At 43.0% G+C, this 22,571-nt stretch overlaps 1 protein-coding gene across 28 annotated transcripts in view; it reads right to left on the bottom strand.

Annotated features, from left to right (window-relative positions):
• Positions 1-22,571, bottom strand: part of STARD9 (StAR related lipid transfer domain containing 9) — a 206,828-nt gene that overhangs the window by 60,292 nt on the left and 123,965 nt on the right. For 23 of the 28 annotated variants that reach the window (XR_013520871.1, XR_013520869.1, XR_013520872.1 and 20 more), the window contains 11 exons: positions 19,771-19,838; positions 17,833-17,930; positions 17,239-17,448; positions 16,953-17,050; positions 15,341-15,418; positions 14,820-14,891; positions 11,340-11,519; positions 5,650-5,701; positions 5,183-5,320; positions 3,886-3,968; positions 3,662-3,765 (listed from right to left, as the gene is read on the bottom strand). Coding sequence is in view for 14 of the 28 variants with exons in the window: in XM_078334028.1 (XP_078190154.1) it covers positions 3,662-3,765; positions 3,886-3,968; positions 5,183-5,320; positions 5,650-5,701; positions 11,340-11,519; positions 14,820-14,891; positions 15,341-15,418; positions 16,953-17,050; positions 17,239-17,448; positions 17,833-17,930; positions 19,771-19,838 (1,181 nt within the window). In the remaining 14 variants the exon portion in view is untranslated. Of the gene's footprint in view, positions 1-3,661; positions 3,766-3,885; positions 3,969-5,182; positions 5,321-5,649; positions 5,702-11,339; positions 11,520-14,819; positions 14,892-15,340; positions 15,419-16,952; positions 17,051-17,238; positions 17,449-17,832; positions 17,931-19,770; positions 19,839-22,571 lie in introns of those variants that run through there. The other 5 variants (XM_078334031.1, XM_078334033.1, XM_078334032.1 and 2 more) reach the window with 3 other exon arrangements.

Here is a 22,571-nt window from a genome sequence, read left to right as displayed (position 1 = left end):
CAAAGCCTAAAATACTATCTGGCCTTTTACAAAAAAAGTTTGCTGCCCCTGCCTTGGAAAAAATTAAGGTTTCATAACACAGCCTTTGGAGGACAGTGAAAGATGGATAGGTAGAATACCCTGGGGGAATGCAAGTAGGAGCTGACACAACCATAGTCTCTTCCCAGGGAAGGAGGCTATGAGGTCATTCAACCTGCAACTGGTCCAAGGAGTAGGACAGGTGCAGACACCTGAGTGGGGTGCACTCAGGAGAAGACTGGCATTGATTACTGTGGGCAAAAGGCCAAATATACACAGGGGAGCATACTGAAAGAAGAAGAGTACTCTGTTACACAGAGGCTCAGGATAGCAACTGGAATAGAAAACCAGTTAATGCCAAACAGAAAAAGCAGTTAACAGGAAACATACATCTATGTATCATGCTTATATTACTGTTCCTATTTCTGTCTGCTATAGAAATGGCTGAATTACAAACATGAGCCAATCAAAGGGTCCTAGACAAACCCAGCTAAGATCCATAGACCACCAGATGCAAGAGGCTGAGAGACGAACTTTATGTGAATTCCCTGAGATTACTCAGTTTCCTTGGCTGGCTTCCTCCTCAACCTTCAGATTTATAATTTGTTTCTCCCTAGAAGGGGCACTCTCTACTCTTCACCTAAGAAAGTGGCAGCTATTATACTGTTTCCTGCATAGCAATAGGACCTGCAAAGAGAGAATGTCTGTTGTAATCTCAGTAGATGCAACACATTCACCGAAGAGGCTACACAATCAGACAGAACAGACCCTCTGCTAAGCACGTTTTGTCAAGTTCCCAGAAAGCTGATGAAAAAAGAAAACAGCAACCTTATGCTACATGTCTGGGTAGATTACAAAAGGCAAGTCTTCATTTATCTGCCAGCCAAGGGACCTGTCTTTATCAGGTGACTGCCCTTCAACTCTGGTAGCGCCAGTATCCTCCACCTGCTGCCTAGTCACCTGTTTTTGAGGATTCCACTGCATCCTCCCCATTCTTCTCTCACAGCCCTCCCCCAGTCTTGGGGTCTGGCAGCTTCTGCAGCAAACTGCGGCAGTGTCTACTTACTAAAGCAGCAGTGGCAGCAGTGGCGGCAGTGGCAGCAAGTGTGTCCCAGGCTCTAGGCACTTAAGGTTAACCCCCTAAAACTCCAAATGGGAAAATGCCAAGAACACAGGCAATGGTATTCAAAGACAAATTCCTCTCTAGTCCAGATTACTACTGCAAGGAGAAAAGGAAGGCAGACTGGCAATTTCCCCTGGCTCTAGAGCTAGCTCCAGCTTTGCAGGGTCCTCATGAATGCTGCTCCAGAGATAAATGAGGAAAGGAAGCCTAGGACGAAGGGAGGCTTTGGAGCCAACCACATCCAAGAGCAGAGGGAGAGACTCTCATGGACACACAACCACAAATCCAGACTGGGAGCCCAGCTGACAATTTATATTTTTCTCTATTCATACAAGTTCCTCTCCCTGGTCCCTTTGCCCAATCACAGGCTTGAGTACCACACCACACCACCTCCACCAGGGATTGGCACAGATGCTGGCTACGGTAGCTGGGCAGGACCAGCCCAGCCTACAGACTCCTACAGCTGGTGCTCAAGAGTGGAGGCAGTGGGTGGGAGAGGCCTTGATTCTGAAATTCCTTCTTCTGTAAATGAAAGGACACATTCTTGCGTGTCTGAAAGGTCACGTCGGTGCCTGTGGGGCTAGAGAGCTATAGAACACTTCTAAAAGGCAAGAGAAGAGCACAACACCACAATATACCCTGGAGTGAATAGGTCAGCTGGGTTGAGACAGGGGGACAGGAAAGAGGAAGGGAGGCAGACTTGCTGGCAGCAATAGGGGTTGTGGGGTGTGTCAGCACCATGCATATATACTCCCTCTTTCGATGTTTATCACAAGAATCCTTGGGAAAGAGAAGACAGTATCATCTTTTTAGAGGTAGGAAAATAGGCTCAGAGGTTCAGTGACTTGCCTAAGGTCACATAGCTTTTCTGTAATATAGCCAGGATGTGAACCAGTTTTGTCTGCTGCAATGCATCTCCTCCATTCTCACCTATTTAAGTTGCAGTGTTGTTTTCTGTAAATCTGTTAACTCTGGGAAGAACAGCTCTTCAATGATTCTTCCCAAACAAACCTTACCTAAAATAGGAGCTACTTTCATGACTTCACTACAAAAAAGTAAAATCGCTCTGACAAAGCAAAAGCTCCAGCCTCAGTCCTGAGTCCACCTTGTGTTACCTCTTCTACCTTACTCTCCATCCCATAGAACTCTCAGTTACTCAAAACTAGAATCATCCTTCATTAAATTTCTTTTATAACATCCTTCACTGAGCAACTGTCCTATGAGGACTTGCCTGCTGTTCATGCTTCCTGAATCAGAGCACTTTTGCTCCTATATCCAACACTCCTCACTGCCCAGGTCAGACATAAAACTATCTTCATCTGCCATCGAATACTGCTGGCCTAAGGAAAGAACAGGTAGATCCTTCTGAAGAAACCATGGACCATCATAACTCTACTGAGACCCTGTGCTCAAGCCTCAGTGATGTCACAGGCACCAACTCCCCTCTGAAGTTTTCTAAAGGAAATCTCTAAGGCAGAGGTCACTTTGACATACAGGAATAGAAGGACTCCCGGTAGCAAACCTGCAAGGCATCTAGATATGGGAAGGGTGTTTTATGTAGAAATGGATGAAGTATGAAGTAGAAAAGTAGTTGCCATCAATCACATAAAATTCTGACTTGTCCAGGCATGTAATCACAGCATTTTGGGAGGCTGAGGCAGACAGATCACGAGGTCAGGAGTTTGAGACCAGCCTGACCAACATGATAAAACCCCATCTCTACTAAAAATACAAAAATTAGCCCGGCATGCTGGCAGGCACCTGTAATCCCAGATACTCATGAGGCTGAGGCAGGAGAATCGCTTAAACCCAGGAGGCAGAGGCTGCAGTGAGCTGAGATCGTCCCACTGCACTCTAGCCTAGGTGACAGAGCAAGACTCCATCTCAAGGAAAACCAACTCTGACTCAATGTCTCATGGTTACAATGCAGGCAAAGTGGGTATGAGAGGGTAAAACCCAAAGATATTTTCATATTCTTTCTATAGTTCCTGCCCCTCATGCAGAGTTCTGGATTCTCAGTTATGAGAAAGAAAGGATTCTCAGTCACACACTATCTTTAAAAACTCAGAAAAAGCCATAAGTTCTGGAAGCTATGAGCTCACATACACTATGTGACATATACTATGAGCTCCCACATAAGCAGGCCAGAACTTAAAGGCATATACAGGGAGGTAAGGTCAGAATCCGTATCAAAGATATCCACAAACACATCACAGCTACATTTTGGGGAGAGAGGAAAGCAGCCATAGGAACATCAAATAATATACCTCTTGCAATGATGAAAAAAGTTGAAATACCAAAGAGGAAATAAATGAGGGCCAAGACCACTTCCCTGCCAAGTACAAACTTAGCAGCTAGTTCAGCATCATCAAATGATTTGCCCAAGTTGATTCAGACAAGGGCTCATTCAGACCTTGGCTGCAACATTAATCACACCCCACCCCCACTCTGATTCATGCTGTAGCAGATTAAGAAGCGAATACAATAGGCTCCACATCAGTATGATCAGCTATTTCTTACCTTTCCTTCCAAAGCAAAGGGGAGAGACCCAGTCGGGAGGCAGTGAGATCTCCATCCAAGTCCAGCCATTCCAAGGAGCCACCAGCAGCAGCAGCCTCTCCAACCTTGAACAAAGAAGAAAGCACAGTGAGGCTGCTATCATCACCCACCCTCTCCTTTGCTTTTCCTGTAAAAATCACAAACAGGGAGGCTAGCAATAACTCAGAAAACACAGCCCTGCTAACCTGCCTTCGCTGCCGCAGGACAGCAGCCTCTGCTGGGTGGTTGAACCGGAACTTCTGTGCCTTCCCCAGGGTTATGACAGCTCCTGCAGCACAGGGACAAATGAGAATTCAATCAACAGCTCATATTTTGGAGTACATACTATGTGTAGGGCACTGTACTGTGAGACAAAGTCATGCCCTCAATAACTGATAATTTTGCTGAGTTGGTAAGTATTAATTCTGTATCTCACAGCACATGTCTTGAATTAATAAATCAGACAGGAAGAACTCTAGTACTCCAAGGGAAAGGAAGTTGAGTTCCAGGTGGAGTAGTCAGGAAACACTTGTTGGAAGAGGAGGAATCTAAGTTCAGTCTCAAAGGACAGACAGAATTTGCATAGATTAATAATAGTAGTGGTAATGATAGTAATAATGAATGTTTACTGAGTGACAAGCACACTATTAAGAACTATAACGTTCATTCAATCCTCACAATGGTCCTATTATTATCCCCATTTTCCAGATGAGGTAAGTTAAACTCAGAGACTTTCCTAAGGCAACAGAGCTAATAACACAGGTAAAAATTTCATAGACTTATTCTGCACTCCAAGACTTTGGAATTAAGGCTTACTTATGGGAATAGAAAATCTTCAGACTTCAGGGTGCAAAGGCTGGGTGATCCTTTTTTTTTTTTTTTTTGAGATGGAGTTTCGCTCTTGTTGCCCAGGCTGGGGTGCAATGTTGCAATCTCAGCTCACTGCAACCTCTGCTTCCTGGGTTTAAGTGATTCTCCTGCCTCAGCCTCCTGAGTAGCTGGGATTACAGGCATGTGCTGCCAAGCCCGACTAATTTGTATTTTTAGCAGAGATGGCATTTCTCCATGTTGGTCAGGCTAGTCTTGAACTTCCAACCTCAGGTGATCCAACTGCCTCAGCTTCCCAAAGTTCTGGGATTATAGGTGTAAGCCACCATGCTCGGCCAAGAGTGATTCTTTTTTTTTTTTTTTTGAGATGGAGTTTTGCTCTTTTCACCCAAGCTGGAGTGCAATGGTGTGATCTCGGCTCACTGCAACCTGTTAATTTTTGTATTTTTAGTAGAGATGGGGTTTCGCCGTGTTGGTCAGGCTCATCTCGAACTCTTGACCTCAGGTGATCCACCCGCCTTGGCCTCCCAAAGTGCTGGGATTACAGTTGTGAGCCACCGTGCCCAGCCAGAGTGAACCATTCTTAGAGCCTGCTTCACTGAGTTCTCTGGGCCCATGAGACTGGAGCTGTTTCATCACTCCTCTTGGTATAAACAGGGTTGTAGATGGTCCTACCTTGTGTCAGACGGCAGGAGGTAGTGACCTCCCGGCCATTGACTGTACAGCGGGCCCCATGGGCAGGCCGGAGAACAACTACCCCACAGGCACTGGTGATAGTGCAGTGGTCTCTCTCGATCCACTGACCCTGCAGGACTATAAAAGAGGTGGTGGTCAGTGGGTAGGGGGACAATCCAGGGAAATACCCTCTCCATTTCTGTGAGATCAGAATCCAACATGTGGAAGACCTCATACCATAACAAGAGAGGAAGGGCTGACCTGAAACCACCCAGACCTGAAATCCTCCCACTGTGTGGGCCTCCCCCATCAGGTCCCAGACCTGAAACCTAACCCAGAAAGAGAAGCAGGCCCTAAAACCTTCAATGATTCTCTTCTTCTCAGGGCATCATCAGAGTCCTCTGAAGAAACCTTTCAGGCACAAGTATTTGCCCCAAAATGTTGGACTCATATGCTCTGTCACTTACCAATGTCCTGTTCCTGCTCTGAGTCAATCCTTCCTATTTTTGTTGTCCCTTCCTAAAGGTTGAAAAAAGCCATTTTAATGAGAAATAAAAGGGACAGAGCCTTGCCCTACAAGAAAGTCCATATTAGAATGTTCTCACTGTCTTCCCAGCCTTGTCTGTTCCACTTCTCATCCCATCCCTGCCTTGTCTGTACCAGTTCTCAACTTCAGTCCAAGTTGTTTTGACCCTCTGCCAACTCACTCTACGGCCCAGAAGTCCCTGAAATGGTAAAGCTAAAAAATATACCACAAAACAGCACAAGGTATTTGCAAAGTCCTACAAGAGTTGGCAAACTGTTTTCTGTCCCATAGCCTAAAGTTAGGAAATAGTTACAGCCACTGGTCAGAAAAATTCTCTAGTCTGAGAAAGTACATGCAAAAGCATGGCTTTTCCCTAAGGGGTAAAGGTTAGTGTGGTCCAAGTTTGATCCAGTAAGTCTCAAAGAAACAAGCATTTTGCGAAGATTTATGGAAACACAGCATTTTTACCTTCTTGGTCCGCAGATGAAGTTTAACAGACACCAGATTCTAAGAAGCGTAAAAGCATAAATAGGAGAAAAGCACCTCTAGAATAAAAAAGAACTGTAAGAGAGTTTAAGAGAGGAGGGGGAATCTGGAGTTAGTATAAATGAATCAGCTGATTAGTTGAAGACAAGGCCTTTTAGACCTTGGATTATGGCAAATTTGCTTAAGACCCACATAGCTCTGCTAGGAAAAGGCAGCAACATGGCAATCACGATGCTAAATTTTAGATATATTTTTAGATACATCTTTATCATTTATTGACTAACCATTCAATATGTCCTAGGCATTATGCTGAGTACTTTATGGAAATCATATTTTATCCTTTAACAACTCAAAATATAGCTATAACCATAATGTTTTTATTGATGAGGAATCTGAAGCTCACAGGAGATAAACTGACTGAGCAACCCACATACCAAATAGGAGAGCTATGATTAGAATCAGGTCTCTTTGGATCCTATGCCCCTGCAGGTTTTTCCACCTTCATCATAACACCTCCCCAGTAAGGAATATATATATTTTTTGAGATGGGGTCTCACTTTGATGCTCAAGCTGGAGGGCAGTGGTGCAATCTGGGCTCACTGTAATCTCCGCCTCCCAGGTTCAAGCAATTCCTTTGCCTCAACCTCCCAAGTAGCTAGGACTACAGGCACCCAATACCATGCCCAGCTAATTTGTGTATTTTTAGTAGAGACAGGATTTTGCCATGTTAGCCAGGCTGGTCTTGAACTTTTGACCTCAGGTGATCCACAGGCTTCAGACTTCCAAAGTGCTTCAATTATAAGCATGAGCCACTGCGGCCGATCAGTAATGTTTTTAAGGAGACCAGATGATTCCCCACTAGGTTTCACCATCAAGAGCCAGAGCAGGGAGGTCCCTGACACTCCTCCAAAATAGCTTGTGAGAAGGAAGAATCCTAGCAGTAATGAATGAGGCTCTGTCCTCACTGCATCCCCCTATCCCTCCTCTCTGCATCCACACAAACAGCCAGAGCCAGCCTTTTCTGCTCAGCCACTGACAACCACAGCAGTCAATAGATGCTAGCCTCCACAAACACTGTCAAACAGAATCAGAGGGCAGTTCAAGGAAAAAAGGTCAAAACTTTTCATGTGAGTTCAGGGACAGCCCTTCTAAAAAGATAAAGTACATCATAACTTCTAGATTTGCAGGGTAGAAATTACCAAAAGAAGGTGATGACATCTCAGATAACAAGGACTGCGCTGGCTGGCATCTGTGCTTGCTGCCCACTCTGCCTCTTTATGGAGGGAGAGTTAGTGGCACAAAGGCAATTATGAGGATGCAGTCCAGCATATCAGTTGTGAGAATTCACTCACAGTGGTAGCAAAAATATTAAGGGAAGATAATACAGAAAGTTTATAAAACATAGTCTCAAACCCTTTAGGTCTAAGGGGTTTTCTTTCATAGTTTCAGTAAAAGTTTTGGATAAAGGTAACCTAAATACCCCTTACATTTAGCTAATAAGTAAAGCAATTAGGGTATGTGGGGAAGTTTACCTAACTTGTTTACTCATGTGGTCTTAAAACTAACCTTTGAGCCAGATGGCCCTCTCAGGGGGAGGTTGGCCCGGGATTTTTCTCTTTTTTTTTTTTTGAGACAGAGTTTTGCTCTTTTTGCCCAGGCTGGAGTGCAATGGCGAACGATCTCAGTTCACCACAACCTCTGCCTCCCAGGTTCAAGTGGGTCTCCTGCCTCAGCCTCCTGAGTAGCTGGAATTACAGGCATGTGCCACCATGCCCGGCTCATTTTTTATTTTTAGTAGAGACAGGCTTTCTCCATGTACATCAGGTTGGTCTCAAACTCCTGACCTCAGGTGATCCACCTGCCTTGGCCTCTGAAAGTGTTGGGATTATAGGTGTGAGCCGCCACACCCAGCTAACCAGGGATATCATTCAGTAATGGTGTTTGCTTTAGGCATCAAAACCCGTCCTTTAATCTTTCACTCTAGCGGTGTTACTTCAAGCCTTTGTAAATTAAACTTTACTAAATAAATGCAAGCCTCACTGGCTGGTGAAAGCCACAGGCTATCTCTTTACAGCATTCTCCAAGGAGTCTGTAAGTGGCCACAAACCCTCAACCAAACTGGTAAAGCATAATATCTGTGTGTCAATGTACTTATTCATCCATCACTGAGCCGAGGTCTGCAAGACAAACCCTCACAGGTAGTAATCCCAACAGTGGCATCCAACTTGGCAAGAAAACAAACAAACAATCAACAACAACAAATAGAATCTTGGGCCATTACTGTTAATACTATTACCTAAGTCAATAGCTAAACAAACAAATGAAAGGCAAGGAGAGAGTACATAAAATGCAGAAATGCTAGGATTAGAACTAGACTAAAATCTCATCACCCAGGTCCACTGGAAATACACCAGGAAGGGAGTAAAATCCTAACTATGCACTGACTAAGCAATGAAAATCAGCAATCCAGTGGGGCATAGGAGCTCACACCTGCAGTCCCAGCACTTTGGGAGACCAAGGAGGGTGGATCACTTGAGGTCAGGAGTTCAAGACCAGCCTGGCCAACATGGTGAATCCCTGTCTCTACTAGAAACACAAAAATTAGCCAGGCATGGTGGTATAATCCCAACCATGCAGCAGGCTAAGGCAGGAGAATCACTTGAGTCCAGCAGGCAGAGGTTGCAGTGAGCCAAGATTGTGCTATAGCACTCTAGCTTGGGCAACAGAGCAAGACTCCATCCATCTCAAAAAATAAAAATAAATCAGCAGTCCAGGCTCAGTGGCTCATGCTTGTAATCCCAGCACTTTAGGAGACCGAGGCAGGTGGATCACAAGGTCAGGAGATTGACCATCCTGGCCAACATGGAGAAACCCCATCTCTACTAAAAATACAAAAAAAAAAAAAAAAATAGCTGGGCATGGTGGCGCATACCTGTAGTCCCAGCTACTTGAGAGGGTGAGGCAGGAGCATTTCTTGAACCCAGGAGGCAGAGATTGCAGTGGGCTGAGATTGCACCACTGCACTACAGCCTGGGCAACAGTGTGAGACTCCATTTCAAAAAAAAAAAAAAAATCAGCAATCTTCAGATGAGGTCATCGTTCATCTCCATGTCTATGATTCAATCTAACAGTCTTGTCCTTTAACCCTCTGCTGCTACCCTAAGCTCTGCTACTTGATTTCTAGCTTCGACTATTGACTCCACATCCAATTCATATATCAGATTAGTTCTACTTAAATACTGACCATTTTAATCAATCTGATCTCTTCCTGACCTCCAGCCTCTCTCTGTGGTTCTGACTAATGGGAGGATCTATACAGCCATTTGGTGTTTAGTTCTATTGCTAAGGTAAAAGTTGTAAGCCACTTCTGCCTCAGGCACTTTCACTAAGAAAACTTATGCTCCATGTACCAGAAAATAAGCTACTTTAAATCTTCTGTCAGAGGAGTTCAGTCTCTGACAACTTCCCAAAGAGCTTATCCTAAGAACACTGATGAACTTTGCTAACATCTCACTTCCATATGCTCTGCAGCACTAGGAAGGAGCCCAATTTCTCCAGGGATAGCAGCATTACATATTCCACAGAAACTCTTTGTCCTTTTTAACTGTCTGCTGGGGATAATTATGAGAATCAAAATGAGATTTTCAGTGAGCACAGGGATTTTGAGCATGTGAAGTACGTTCTGCCATTCACAGGAACTGTCCTCCCACAGTAGAACACATTGATGAGAACAAGAAAAAAGACTCTATCTACCATAGGTCACCAACTCTCAAAATCACTTCAATCAGAAATGAGGACTGGCCTCCAGGTGACACAGAGCCAGGTGGGCAGGTCCTGTTTGGAAGCCTTAACTTCAATCTTTTTCTAAATGGATGCCTGTCATCCCCTCTTCACCCACCATCACACCACTTTGGGCTCTCCCTATGTTTTAAGCTTCCTTTACCTACTTTCTCTCTCTCCTTTTCCAGGTAGTGATGGAGAAGTGGGAGGCATACTGTTTGTTAATTTGGGGTTGAATGAAGTGGGGAAGTATCAGAAGAAAACTTTCAAATCTTCTGAATTCCCCCTTTAGTCTCTGAAAGCCACCTTTTTAAACATTATTTTTATTTATTTTATTTGTTTATTTTTGAGACAGAGTCTTACTTTACCAAGGCTGGAGTGCAGTGGCACAATCTCAGCTCACTGCAACCTCTGCCTCTCCTGGATTCAAGTGATTCTCTTGCCTCAGCATCCTGAGTAGCTGAGATTACAGGCACCCACCACTGCACCCAGCTAATTTTTGTATCTTTAGTAGAGGTGGGGTTTTGCCATGTTGGCCAGACTGGTCTTGAACTCCTGAACTCATGTTATCTGCCCGCCTCAGCCTCCCAAAGTGCTGGGATTGCAGGTGAGAGCAACCGTGACCAGCCTGAAAGCCATCTTTGAGCAGTCTGTATTTGTAAAGCTTAGGAGCACTAATAATATCCTGAGGTTAGGGTTTTACTCTCCATGACTGTACCCCTCTGCTTCAGGAATTCAGAAAAGAAATATGATAAGCATCATTCTTTTTTTTGGTTTTAGACAGAGTCTCCCTCTGTCGCTCAGGCTGGAGTGCATGCAGTATTATGATCTCGGCCTACCGTAACCTCTGCCTCCCAGGTTCAAGCAATTCTCCAGCTTCAACCTCCTAAGGAGCTGAGACCTGCCACCATACCCAGCTAATTCTTTGCATATTTAGTAGAGACAGGGTTTTACCATGTTGGCCAGGTTGGTCTTGAACTCCTGACTTCAGGTGATCCGCCCACCTCGGCCTCCCAAAAGTCTGGGATTACAGGTGTAAGCCACCACACCCAGCCAGTAAGCATCATTCTTACTTTAAAACGAGGAAATCAAAGCACGGAGAACAAAAGTAAGTTATATAAGAACAACAGTAGCAGCAGTTGAAAAACAAATGTTCTGATTTCCAGTCTTCTGCTCTATACATACAAATGCAAAACAGATCACAATTTGTTAGGTAGACATTTCCTGAGAACAAAACTGAAGGCAGCTCTGTGGCATCTGTCTTGATTTCCAATTCATAGAAACCTGGCTGCTGCTCCTAGCTTTTCCCTTCTTGACTTCTGGGGCCAGTGGCTTAGGAATAAAAGGATACACCAGCCTCCTCACCTTGAGATGATACAGCACAACACCTGTGCTGAGCACATCATCCTCCAAGGCCATCAAGTGTGGCAGGCTGGAGTCGATGACCACCCCAGCCCTCCTCCTGTTGATATCCACACTGTAATGCTCCATGAGGGCCTGCCAATCATTCCACTTCTGGGTCCATTCTTTAGTCAGCTGGTCTATCTGTGGAGGCATAGGAGGTGATCTGAGACACTCAGCATGGGGAACAGACTAAAGGTCAGAAGTCATTATGACCTATTTGTATTTCCCCCGGGTACTACTTTCTTATGATCCTCACAGATAGTATTCAAAGCCCCACAGAGGCCCTTGTACCTCCTTAAACTGCAAGCTGTGTTTTCCAACGTTTCCTCAATAAGCAAGTGTTACTTTTATAAACAGAAGCCCTCTCAATAAATGTTATCTTTACAGTTTTCTGCAACGAGCATGTATTGTTTTTATAATTAGAAAAAACATGTTATTTTTAAAAAATCAATTGGGATGTTAAATATATTTACAATTTCTCTTTCCCCATCCCACTTCTATATGACGCATACTTGGAAATCCTTTTATGACCTAACACTTCTTTCCCAACGTACAGTACCGTAAATTATCATATAAGCTTGCACATGACTCACAGAACCACAAAGCACTGAGAGGAAACTCCCCAGGTGGAACTAAGACTATATGGAACCTGTCTGGAAGATTATATACAATAAAAACAATAATAACAGGAAAATACTGACTGTTTACTGTGTATTAGGTACAGGGTTTTAAAAGTAAATATGCTCAGGCTTAGAGGCCCTAAGCTAAGACCACCTTAGGGACATGCACAGTGTTAAATGTAGGCTCCTTTTTCTTCTTTTGCTGGAAACTGATGCCTAAACAATGACCTTATCCTAGGAGTGGAAGAACTGAAGAAGCTCAGAAAAAAAATTAGATTTAGGTAAGTACTTCTCTCATAAAGGGAACACTTTAAAAAAAAAAAAACCATTCCAGGTTTAGGTACAAGAACTTTATGTACCCTAGAAACATTATTTTAATAATCATTGAGTTGAAGTTTGGAAACCAGGAAACTAAAGGGCACCTGTAAAGGGCTGGGTTGTATACGGACCCCTGGGATTGGTGAGCGGCATGGCACTATGGCTTACAGTTTAGCCAACCTGGCACAGCTGCCCCTCTGCCTACTCCTATACTGCTTAAAATTAGCTGCTCCTACACTGCCTAAGATCATACAGCAAAGAAGGGGCAGGTTTGAGTCCAGCTCAGCTGGCCTACATAATGCAAGAATGCTAATGAGCTTGGAATGATTTTGGCTCTTCTACTTCATCTCTTAATATAGAGGGATGATATTTTCTGAGCCAAAAATCAAAATACATGACTGAAGGAGGAATTTTTTTTTTTCTTTTTGAGAAGAGTCTCACTCTATCACCCAGGCTAGAGTACAGTGGCGTGATCTCGGCTCACCACAGCCTCTGCTGCCTGGGTTCAAGCAATTCTGCCTCAGACTCCCGAGTAGCTGGGATTACATGTGCCTGCCACTGTGCCTGGCTAATTTTTGTATTTTTAGTAGAGACAGGATATCACCATCTTGGCCATGCTGGTCTTGAACTTTTGATCTCATGATCCACCCGCCTAAGCCTCCCAAAGTGCTGGGATTATAGGCGTGAGCCACCACGCCCTGCCTGAAGAAGGAATTTTTTAGAGAAACTTCTAGATGTGTGATTTAGCCCTGAGGTTTAGTTAGGGTAACAAAATGTTAACATGGCCAAGATACTTTAATAACATATAAGGATGATGCAACAGAATGTTGGAAATGGAAACATTTGGTTGTAGGATTTAAATCTAACCCATTGGCTGGGTGTGGTACCTCGTGCCTATAATCCCAGCACTTTGGGAGGCCAAGGCAGGTGGATTACCTGAGGTCAGGAGTTCAAGACCAGCCTGGCCAACGTAGAATCCTGTCTCTACTAAAAATACAAAAGAATTAGCTGGGTGTGGCATTGGGCTCCTCTAATCCCAGCAACTCAGGTGGTTGAGGCTGGAAAATTGCTTAAACCTGGGAGGCAGAGGTTACAGTGAGCTTAAATCACACTACTACACTCCAGCCTGGACAACAAGAGCAAAACTCCATTTCAAAAAAATAATAATAATAAATAAATCTAACCCATCAACAACAAAAAACTGCCCACCATTTCTTCCTTTTAAATGTCTCTGGGGTCCGGGTGCAGTGGTTCACACCTATAATCCCAGCACTTTGGGAGGCCAAAGCGGGCAGATCACCTGAGGCCAGGAGTTCAAGAACAGCCTGGACAATGTGGTGAAACCACATCTCTACTAAAAATACAAAAATTAGGCAGGTGTGGTGGTGGCAGACACCTGTAGTCCCAGCTACTTGGGAGGCATAGGCAGGAGAATCGCTTGAACCTGGAAGGCGGAGGTTGCAGTGAGCCTAGATCACGCCACTGCACTCCAGCCTGAGGGACAGTGATAATCCCTTTTTTTAAATTAAAAAAAAAAAAAAAAGAAAAGAAAAGAAATGTCTCTGGGAATCACCTTTATTCTACTTTTAAAAATGTCTTCTCCTTGCCCTCACTGGGTTACAGAAGTCTCTTTCCTGGTTGGTCCCCTGCTTCCAGTCTTCCCACATTTCAATTTGTCCTGCAAACAACTATCATATTAATTTCCCAAAGATACTCCTTTATTATGTCACCTGATTCACGAAGCTATTAATCCTGTTTACACAAAGTTCAAATCTTCTAAACTTGCCCTAACCTTACCTTCACTAGCCTCTACCATGAACATCTATTCTAACCAGCTTAGTCTTCCTCACAGTGTGTGCTTCCACATGGCCTCTCACATCCCTTCCTTTTCTCCCAGGTTCAAGGCTTAGCTTATGTTATCCCTCCCTCACCCAGTGTCTTACCCCCTTCTCCCTATCTAACAACACTTCAAGGGCTGGCTCAAGGTCAGTTCTCTGCCTTCCAACACCAACACATGATGTCTGCTCTGAAAATCCCAAGCCATAATGATTTCTTCCTTTCCTAGACTCTTTTCATCTAAATCACATGGTTCATGAAACACATCATTCTCTAAATTTGTTTCCAATTAGACTGCAAACCATGTGAGGGCAGGGACTTCTCTGTACCTCTTGCAGCATCAAGCTGAGCACCTATTTCATCCTCAAACAATGAATGCATCTTGGTTGACTGATTTACAGACAAGAAAATAGTCTCCCCCGCCCCAGGCTACTCTCACTATCCAAAGGACTTATGAATCCCTCAGAGAACAATACTGAAAGTCTGAAAGCCATTAACAGCTCCCTAGGCGAATACATCCCCTAGTTAAGGCTTAAAAGAAACATTGTATTTAAACTAGACAGCTCTTCTCTGCCCTGCCAAGGGAGCAATCCTATCTAGCCCAGAAATAATACAGGGAGCTCCCAAGGTGATGTAAAGCACAACTAAGTCCACCCAACACACCCACCTTCAATTCATTTTGGAGAACCAGCTTCTTCAGGTTTTCATCCTTTTCATCATTCAATGAAGTGAAGTTTCTCTGCACAAAGACAGAGAGACGTGCTTTGATATTCTCCTGGTCTGAACTTAAGGCATGTCCCACCCTTACACTTGTGAAGAAAGAAAAGATGCAAATAAAGGAAAGATTTTATCACTAAAATGAGAAATAAATCAGGAACCGAAGTATTTGGGCTCGCATTGGTACAAAGAAGGAAAATTCAAAGAAATTTTCCTGAGAGGGCCCTTTTCTCCGTATCTGCCCACACAGGGCAAGGACCATTCAGGCACAAGACAAGAGATAATAAAGTGAAAAAATGCCCACACCATCTGAAGCTACAGAGAAATCTGTTTTGTGTTTGCTCCTGTCTCTGCTTCATGAAAGTCCATTGAGAACATGGAATGGAGCAGAGCCCAGACTCTATCGAGAAGAAAGGAGGCTCAGAAGGAGAATTTCACTTAAGCATGGAGAGGTTCTTATTGTCTGCATACCAGTTCAAAGCTCAGCAGCAGGGCTTTCAGTCTTTCAATCTCTTCTCTGAGTTCTCTAATCAGCTTTACATTTGCATCCTGAAACACAGAGACTCAATCACTACTGATTGATACCAAGTCCCACTCAGCTGTGAAATGCTATTTGCAATTGGCTTGGAAGAAGTGGATTACTCTTTTGGAGTAAGCTCTACAGTGGCCAATCATTCTCAAGTGTGATCCCAGGACCTGCAGCAACAACTTCACCTAAGAACTTGTTAGAAATGGACACTGGCCCTCCCAGACCTATTAAATCAGAAACTCTGAAGGACGGGAGCCCAGCAGTGATCTAACAAACCCTCCAAGTGATTCTGATACACAATAAACTTTGAGAATCATTTCCCTAGGGAAGGTCAAGCTGGTAACACAAAAGCCAGAGTGTGTATAGGTAGTAGGTGCTAACTTTCCTGTATTGTGACTAAGCCTAATATTGCCTTTTTAAAAGTCTACATATGAATTATGTGTGTGTATATGTACATATATATACACACATATATGTATGCATACATGTACACACACATATATGTATGTATACATGTATACACACACATATACACGTAGTATGTCTGGTGACCAGGTATGATCCCTGCTCTGGAACTTTTCATTGAACTTGTGAAGGAATATTTGGAAAATTCTCATTTAGCTTTCAAAAACCAATGAATAGTTCTGTGTGGGCAGAGAAGAAAAGCAAGTGAAAGAACATTAAAGGATAAAACAAAAACCAATGAATTCCTACACTTTCCTTTTAAATAGCAAAGTCACAACAATTTGCATACAAAAAAAAACACAGACAACTGACATAAAAAAAAAAACACAGGCATAAGACAGGGTACCTTGGCTCACACCTGCAAACCCAGCACTTAGGGAGGCTGAGGTTGAAGGATCATTAGAGTCCAGGACTTTGAGACCAGCCTGGGCAATATTGTGGAAACTTGTCTCTCCAAAAAAAAAAAACAAACAAAACTATTTAAATTAGCCTAATGTGGTGGCACCCACCTGTGGCCCCAGCTCCTCAGGAGGCTGGGTGGGATTACTGCTTGAGGCCCTGGAGGCCGAAGTTGCAGTGAGCCATGATAGTGTTACTGCACTTCAGCCTGGGCAACAGAGCAAGACCCCTTCTCAAAACAAATAAACACAAAAACTCAGGCATAAATCAAATCAATGTAAATGCAAAATTAAAGCAGTAAAGACAAACTTTTTAAATGAACATTCTTACAGTGAATCATTACTGCACCACTGCACTCCAACCTGGGTGACAGAGCAAGATCCTGTCTCTAAAAATGAAATAATAAAAAATAAATGACCTTTCTTAGAGTGGTAATGCTAAACTAGGGAATTTTGAGTGAAATGGCATTAGAGAAGTATCTACAATAAGTTATTCATAAAAGGTTATTGAATAAAGGCAGTAGAGATAGGAGAGAAGGAGATGACAGAAGAAAGAATTCTACTCCCTCATCATTTGGAGAACAAGTCTGGCAAGTTGAGCTGAGTATAAAGAGAAAGATCAATGAAAGAAAAAAAATACAGAGGGCTTTGTGTAAACTATACCAGACCAGGACTTCTGAAAAAGTCTCACCTCATTTACTCGTGGCTTGTTGATAATGTTTTTGGCACTGGATGCATATCTCAGTGTGCTCATGGTCTCACTGTAGCTAGTGTGTGCAGGAGACACCGCTGAGGTAGAAGGAGAAAGTTTAAAAACATGCCAGTCCCAACCATCCCAGACTTTAATCATTTGCCTTGCTACTACTGCCCACACTATATGAGACCCCTGATGAAATGAGAAACCTGGGTGGCCATGGGCCTTTCTCTAAGACAGAGTACTAGTCTCAACACAGATGCAGCTCTGGCATCCCACTCACTGGCAATCATGATCGTTTTAGAGTTCCCTCCAAGGCTGTCCTTCAGCAGCCAGGTCAACACAGAGTCTCGGTATGGGATAAAAAACTGCCTTCGGGAGGGTGCCCCTCCACTGCTGGTCCCAGAAGGAGAGCTAAGGATCCCACTGTCACCACCATTGCTGACTGAGCTGTTGAGGCTCTGGCAGCTGCTGAAAGCTTGGGCGTTCTGGGCTTAAAACACAAAAAAAGAAAATGGAACAAAGAAGGAATTATGGAGCAAATACACTAAAACAAAACAATGGCTGGATAACACAGACTTAAGTATCATATTTCCTAATCCATTTCTGAATACAATAGAATATTTTAGATATTCCTAAAGACTTTAGACTCATAATATGCAATGATTGAGCCACATAATTTTTTAGACTCCCCTCTTTTGGAAATGATGGTAGTAGGATAGTATTATACTCTAAAACCAAGGACAAGTATCATTTTCTCATACCAGAAGGTAACTTTATCAAAAGGAAACTTGCATCTACTTTATTGTGACAAAATGAAAACATGAGTTATTTTCCAAAGTCTCCCTCCCACTGCCATCATCTATCAGCAAAATACCTAAGGTGGAGATGACAATTCCCAGAGTCACAAGGGACTTGTTGATATTGGCTCCTTCAGTAATCCGGTCCTTACAGTAACTGGGATCTGCTCTTTCACTAAAACAGTCAATAAAAACAGAAACAAAAGCAAACAGGACACTATCTTTATAATGCTGCTGAAAAATACTATCCATTATGCTGTACATCATGCTGTAAAAGACTCACATAATAAATTCCTTTTAGAATTCAGTTTCAGAAAAAAATGTTAAAATGAACTGGACTTTTTTTGTTTCTCAGGCAATAAAAATCAAATAATTCATTAGGTTTCTATTTTTATTTTGACTGTCAGAACACTTTATGCTAAATGTAATGCTCATTTACAGTAATATTAGCATGGCTTTTGGGTATATTCATGTCTCCTCTATCTTTACTGTCTTAAACTCATGTATTCATAGGTCTACAGTATTTGTGTCATTAACTGACAACAGTTTTGAATTCCTTTTATTTTTTTGAGAGGCAGTCTCTAGTCACCCAGGCTGAAGTGCAGTGGCATGAACTCGGCTCACTGCAACCTCCACCTCCAAAGTTCAAGCAATTCTCCTGCCTCAGGCTCCCAAGCAGCTGAACTACAGGTGCAGGCCACCAGGCCCAGCTAATTTTTTGTATGTTTAATAGAAACGGGGTTTCACCATGTTGACCAGGCTGTTCTCAAACTCCTGGCCTCATGATCCACCCACCTTGGCCTCCCAAAGTGCTGGGATTAACAGGCGTGAGCCACCATACCCAGTCTTGAATTCCTTTTTCAAGTAAATGGGAAATATTAAAAATTCACACTTCCAATTGGCTGACATACTTTCCTTCAAATAGCACTTAGTCCGTAAGGGAATACTGTACCGTATTAATTATCTAACAGTTTTAAAATAAGAAAATTTATCTTATTTCATCTTACACTTTCCTGTGATCACATTATCCCCCTCAATACTACTTCTTTCTAAATACATATGCAATTATGATTCATGATTCCTTGTAATTCCTACAAGGCAGTATCTTCTTAACCTCTCCAGACTTTTTAAACTTGTTTTTTTTAGAGATAGGGTTGAGCTATGTTGTAATTTTGCCCAGGCTAGCCTCAAACTCCTGGGCTCAAGTGATCTTCCCACCTCAGTCTCCTGAATAGCTGGCACAATAGATGTACACCACCAAGTAAAACTTTTTTTAAAGAACTGCATAAAAATCTATATTAAAGAAACCATAAAATTAATATTAAATCAAAGAAAAAAAGGCATACTAATTCAGTGATTTTTTTCTTTTAATGTTTCCTATACATTAGAATCACCTGGGCAGTTTTAACAGTGCAGCCCTGATGCCTGCACTCCCACCAACCTCACTAATAATCTGATTTATCTAATTTAAGGTATAGGTATGGGGAGTTTTAAAAAGGCCTCAGGTGGCCAGGTGCAGTGGCTCCTGCTGGTAATCTCACCACTTTGGGAGGCTGAGGCAGAAGAACAGCCCAAGGCCAGGAGTTTGAGGCCAGTCTGGGCAACTTAATGAGATGTTGCCTCTACCAAAAAAAAAAAAAAAAAAGCTGGATGTGGTGGCACGTGCCTGTAGTCCCAGTTACTCGAGAGGCTGAGGCAGGAGGGTCACTTGAGCCAAGTAGTTCAGGGTTACAATGAGCCATGCACTGCAGCCTGGAGCCTGGGCAACAGAGGGAGACTGTTTCAAAAAAGAAAAGGTCCTCAGGTGATATAATGTGCAACCAAGACTGAGAATCCCTGATGTGGAGGAACTTTTCAGCCCCTAGAAAATAACTTCTTAACCGAGCATTCAAAGAGTTTGTTTCTTTTGTAATATTCTCAGGATGACTGAAATGTGAAAAAGATTGAAACAGCTTATTCCCTGTAAAACAGGCAAGAACAAAAGTAATTCCCCTTAGCTTTGAAATCCTAATTACCTGCCTGCTAGATCCACAAGGTTGATCTTGCTAGCCATTTCAGAAGGGAGGTTGTTCTCCAGGATTGCCTAGGGGAGAAAACACAGCCTGTCACTTGGAACGATCTGTACTGTTTTCCCGTTAGACAGTCTTCTAACGAAGGTGATATTTTGGATTTTTATCCAATTCACTCAAACAAATCTGTATTCCAATGAGATGCAAACAAGATGAGCTCTCACTCTCTGACAGATAAAATCAATAGAGCCCTGGATCATCACTTGAAAAAAAAAAAAAAAAAGGCCCGTCATGGCGGCTCACGCCTGAAATCCCAGCACTTTGGGAGGCCGAGGTGGGTGGATCACGAGGTCAGAAGTTCAAGACCAGCCTGGCTAAGCTGGTGAAACCCTGTCGCCACTAAAAATACAAAAATTAGCTGGGTACAGTGGCAGGTGCCTGTAATCCCAGCTACTCAGGAGGCTGAGGCAGGAGCATTGCTTGAACCTGAGCGGAAGAAATTGCAGTGAGACAAGATTGTGCTACTGCACTCCAGCCTGGGTGACAGAGTGAGACTCCCTATCAAAACAAAGAACAACAACAAAAAAAACCCACCAGCAGGACTTAAAAAGAAAAGAGACAAACTTCCATGAAGTTCACTGAACACAACTTTCAGTGGCATCAGGAATTTCAGTACAATTTACCATGCAAATGCTCACCCTCTCAGGGGCTTCTGACTCTTATTAGCAGAGAGCCACAGCAAGTGGGATGGCCTCTGATGGCCTCTTGCTAACCTCAGTCACAGCACCTTAACTTTCCAAGTCAGAAAGTCTGCCCTGTAAGTTCTGTTTAGTGGCATCCAGCTCCCAAGAAAAAACTACTCTGCCCCTACCCCAATTCAATGTGGGTTCTGTTATTTTGTTTAAAAAATTGTTAATGTTTTTTGGGTTTTATTTTTTTTTTGAGATGGAATTTTACTCTTGTTCCCCAGGCTGGAGTACAATGGCACAATCTTGGCTCACTACCACCTCTGCCTCCCAGGTTCATGTGATTCTCCTGCCTCAGCCTCCCAAGTAGCTGAGATTACAGGCATCCACCACCAGGCCCAGCTAATTTTGTATTTTTAGTAGAGACAGGGTTCTACCATGTTGGCCAGGCTGGTCTTGAACTCCTGACCTCAGGTGATCTGCCTGCCTCGCCCTCCCAAAATGTTGAGATTATAGGCGTGAGCCCCTGCACTGGCCAGAAATTGTCAATGTTATACATCATTAATCAAATGTAGTTTTAGAACATTTCAAATAATCCCCAAATCCCTCAGATCTTTGCAGTTAATCTCTGTTCTCATCCCCAGTTTGAAGCATTTAACTTTCTATGTCTATTAGTCTGCTTTTCAGAATATTTCATATAAAGAGAATCATACAATGTTTGGCTCTTTTCACTGTACATAATTAAGATTCGTCCATGTTAAGGCATGCAATAGTTCATTCACTTTTACTGCTGAGTAGTATTCAATTCTGTGGACATAACACAGATATCCATTTGCCTTTTGATGGATATGTGGGTTTTTTTCAATTTTGGGGTAATTACAAATAACACTCTCTTTTTAAATTTTTTTATTTTTTTCAATTTTATTTTTATGTTTTCATTTTTAATTGACGTCCAAAGCAACATAACACTGTCATGAATATTTATGTACCTCTTTCTATGACTATTTCTCTTGGTCATATGCTAGGTGTGTATTTAACTTTTTTTTTTTTTTTCAAGACGGAGTCTCACTCTGTTGCCCAGGCTGGAGTGCTGTGGTGCAATCTCGGCTACCTGCAACCTCTGCCTCCCAGGTTCAGAGGATTCTCCTGCCTCAGCCTCCAAAGTTGATGAGACTACAGGTGCCCACCATTACACCCAGCTAACTTTTGTAGTTTTAGTAGAGATGGGATTTCAGTGTTAGCCAGGATGGTCTCCATCTCCTGACCCTGTGATCTGCCCACCTCTGCCTCCCAAAGTGTCAGGATTACAGGCATGAGCCACCACGCCCAGCCATATATTTAACTTTTTAATAAACTGCAAAACTCTTTTCCAAAGTTGTTATACCATTTTACATTCCCACTAGTAGTACAGGGTATGAAAACTCCTTCTACACACTTGTTGATAATTAGTATAATTTTACCCAAGTTAAAAGGTGGGTAGTGGTATTTCATTTGGTTCTAATTTGTATTTCCCAAATGAATAAGGATGTTGAGAATTTTTTCAAGTATTTAACTGTCACTGGCATATTTTGTTTAGTGATATGTCAGCTCAAACTTTTTGCCATTGTTTTGTTTTCTTATTATGGTGTTTACAGATATATTCTGGATATAATTCCTTCATCAGATGTTTATCAAGTAAGTTCTACCTATCTGTTGCTTTTCTTTTTTTTTTTTTTGATAGGGAGTCTTACTCTGTTGCCCAGGCTGGAGTGCAGTGGCACGATCTCGGCTCACAGCAAACTCCACCTCCTGGGTTCAAGCAATTCTCCTGCCTCAGCCTCCCAAGTAGCTGGGATTATAACTGCACACCACCACACCAGGCTAATTTTTGTATTTTTAGTAAAGACGGGGTTTCACCATCTTGGCCAGGCTGTTCTTGAACTCCTGACCTCAAATGATCAGCCTGTCTTGGCCTCCCAAAGTGCTGGAATTACAGGCATGAGCCACCGTACCTGACCTGCTTTTCTTTTTATTCTCCTAACAGTGTCTTTAAAAGTGCAAAAGAGGCCAGGCATAGTGGCTGGTGCCTGCAATCTTAGCATTTCGGGAGGCCAAGGCAGGCTGATCACTTGAGGTCAGGAG

Source organism: Callithrix jacchus, chromosome 8 (assembly GCF_049354715.1).
Source record: "Callithrix jacchus isolate 240 chromosome 8, calJac240_pri, whole genome shotgun sequence".
Classification (NCBI taxonomy): domain Eukaryota; kingdom Metazoa; phylum Chordata; class Mammalia; order Primates; family Cebidae; genus Callithrix; species Callithrix jacchus.
This window is presented reverse-complemented; position numbering and strand designations above follow the sequence as displayed.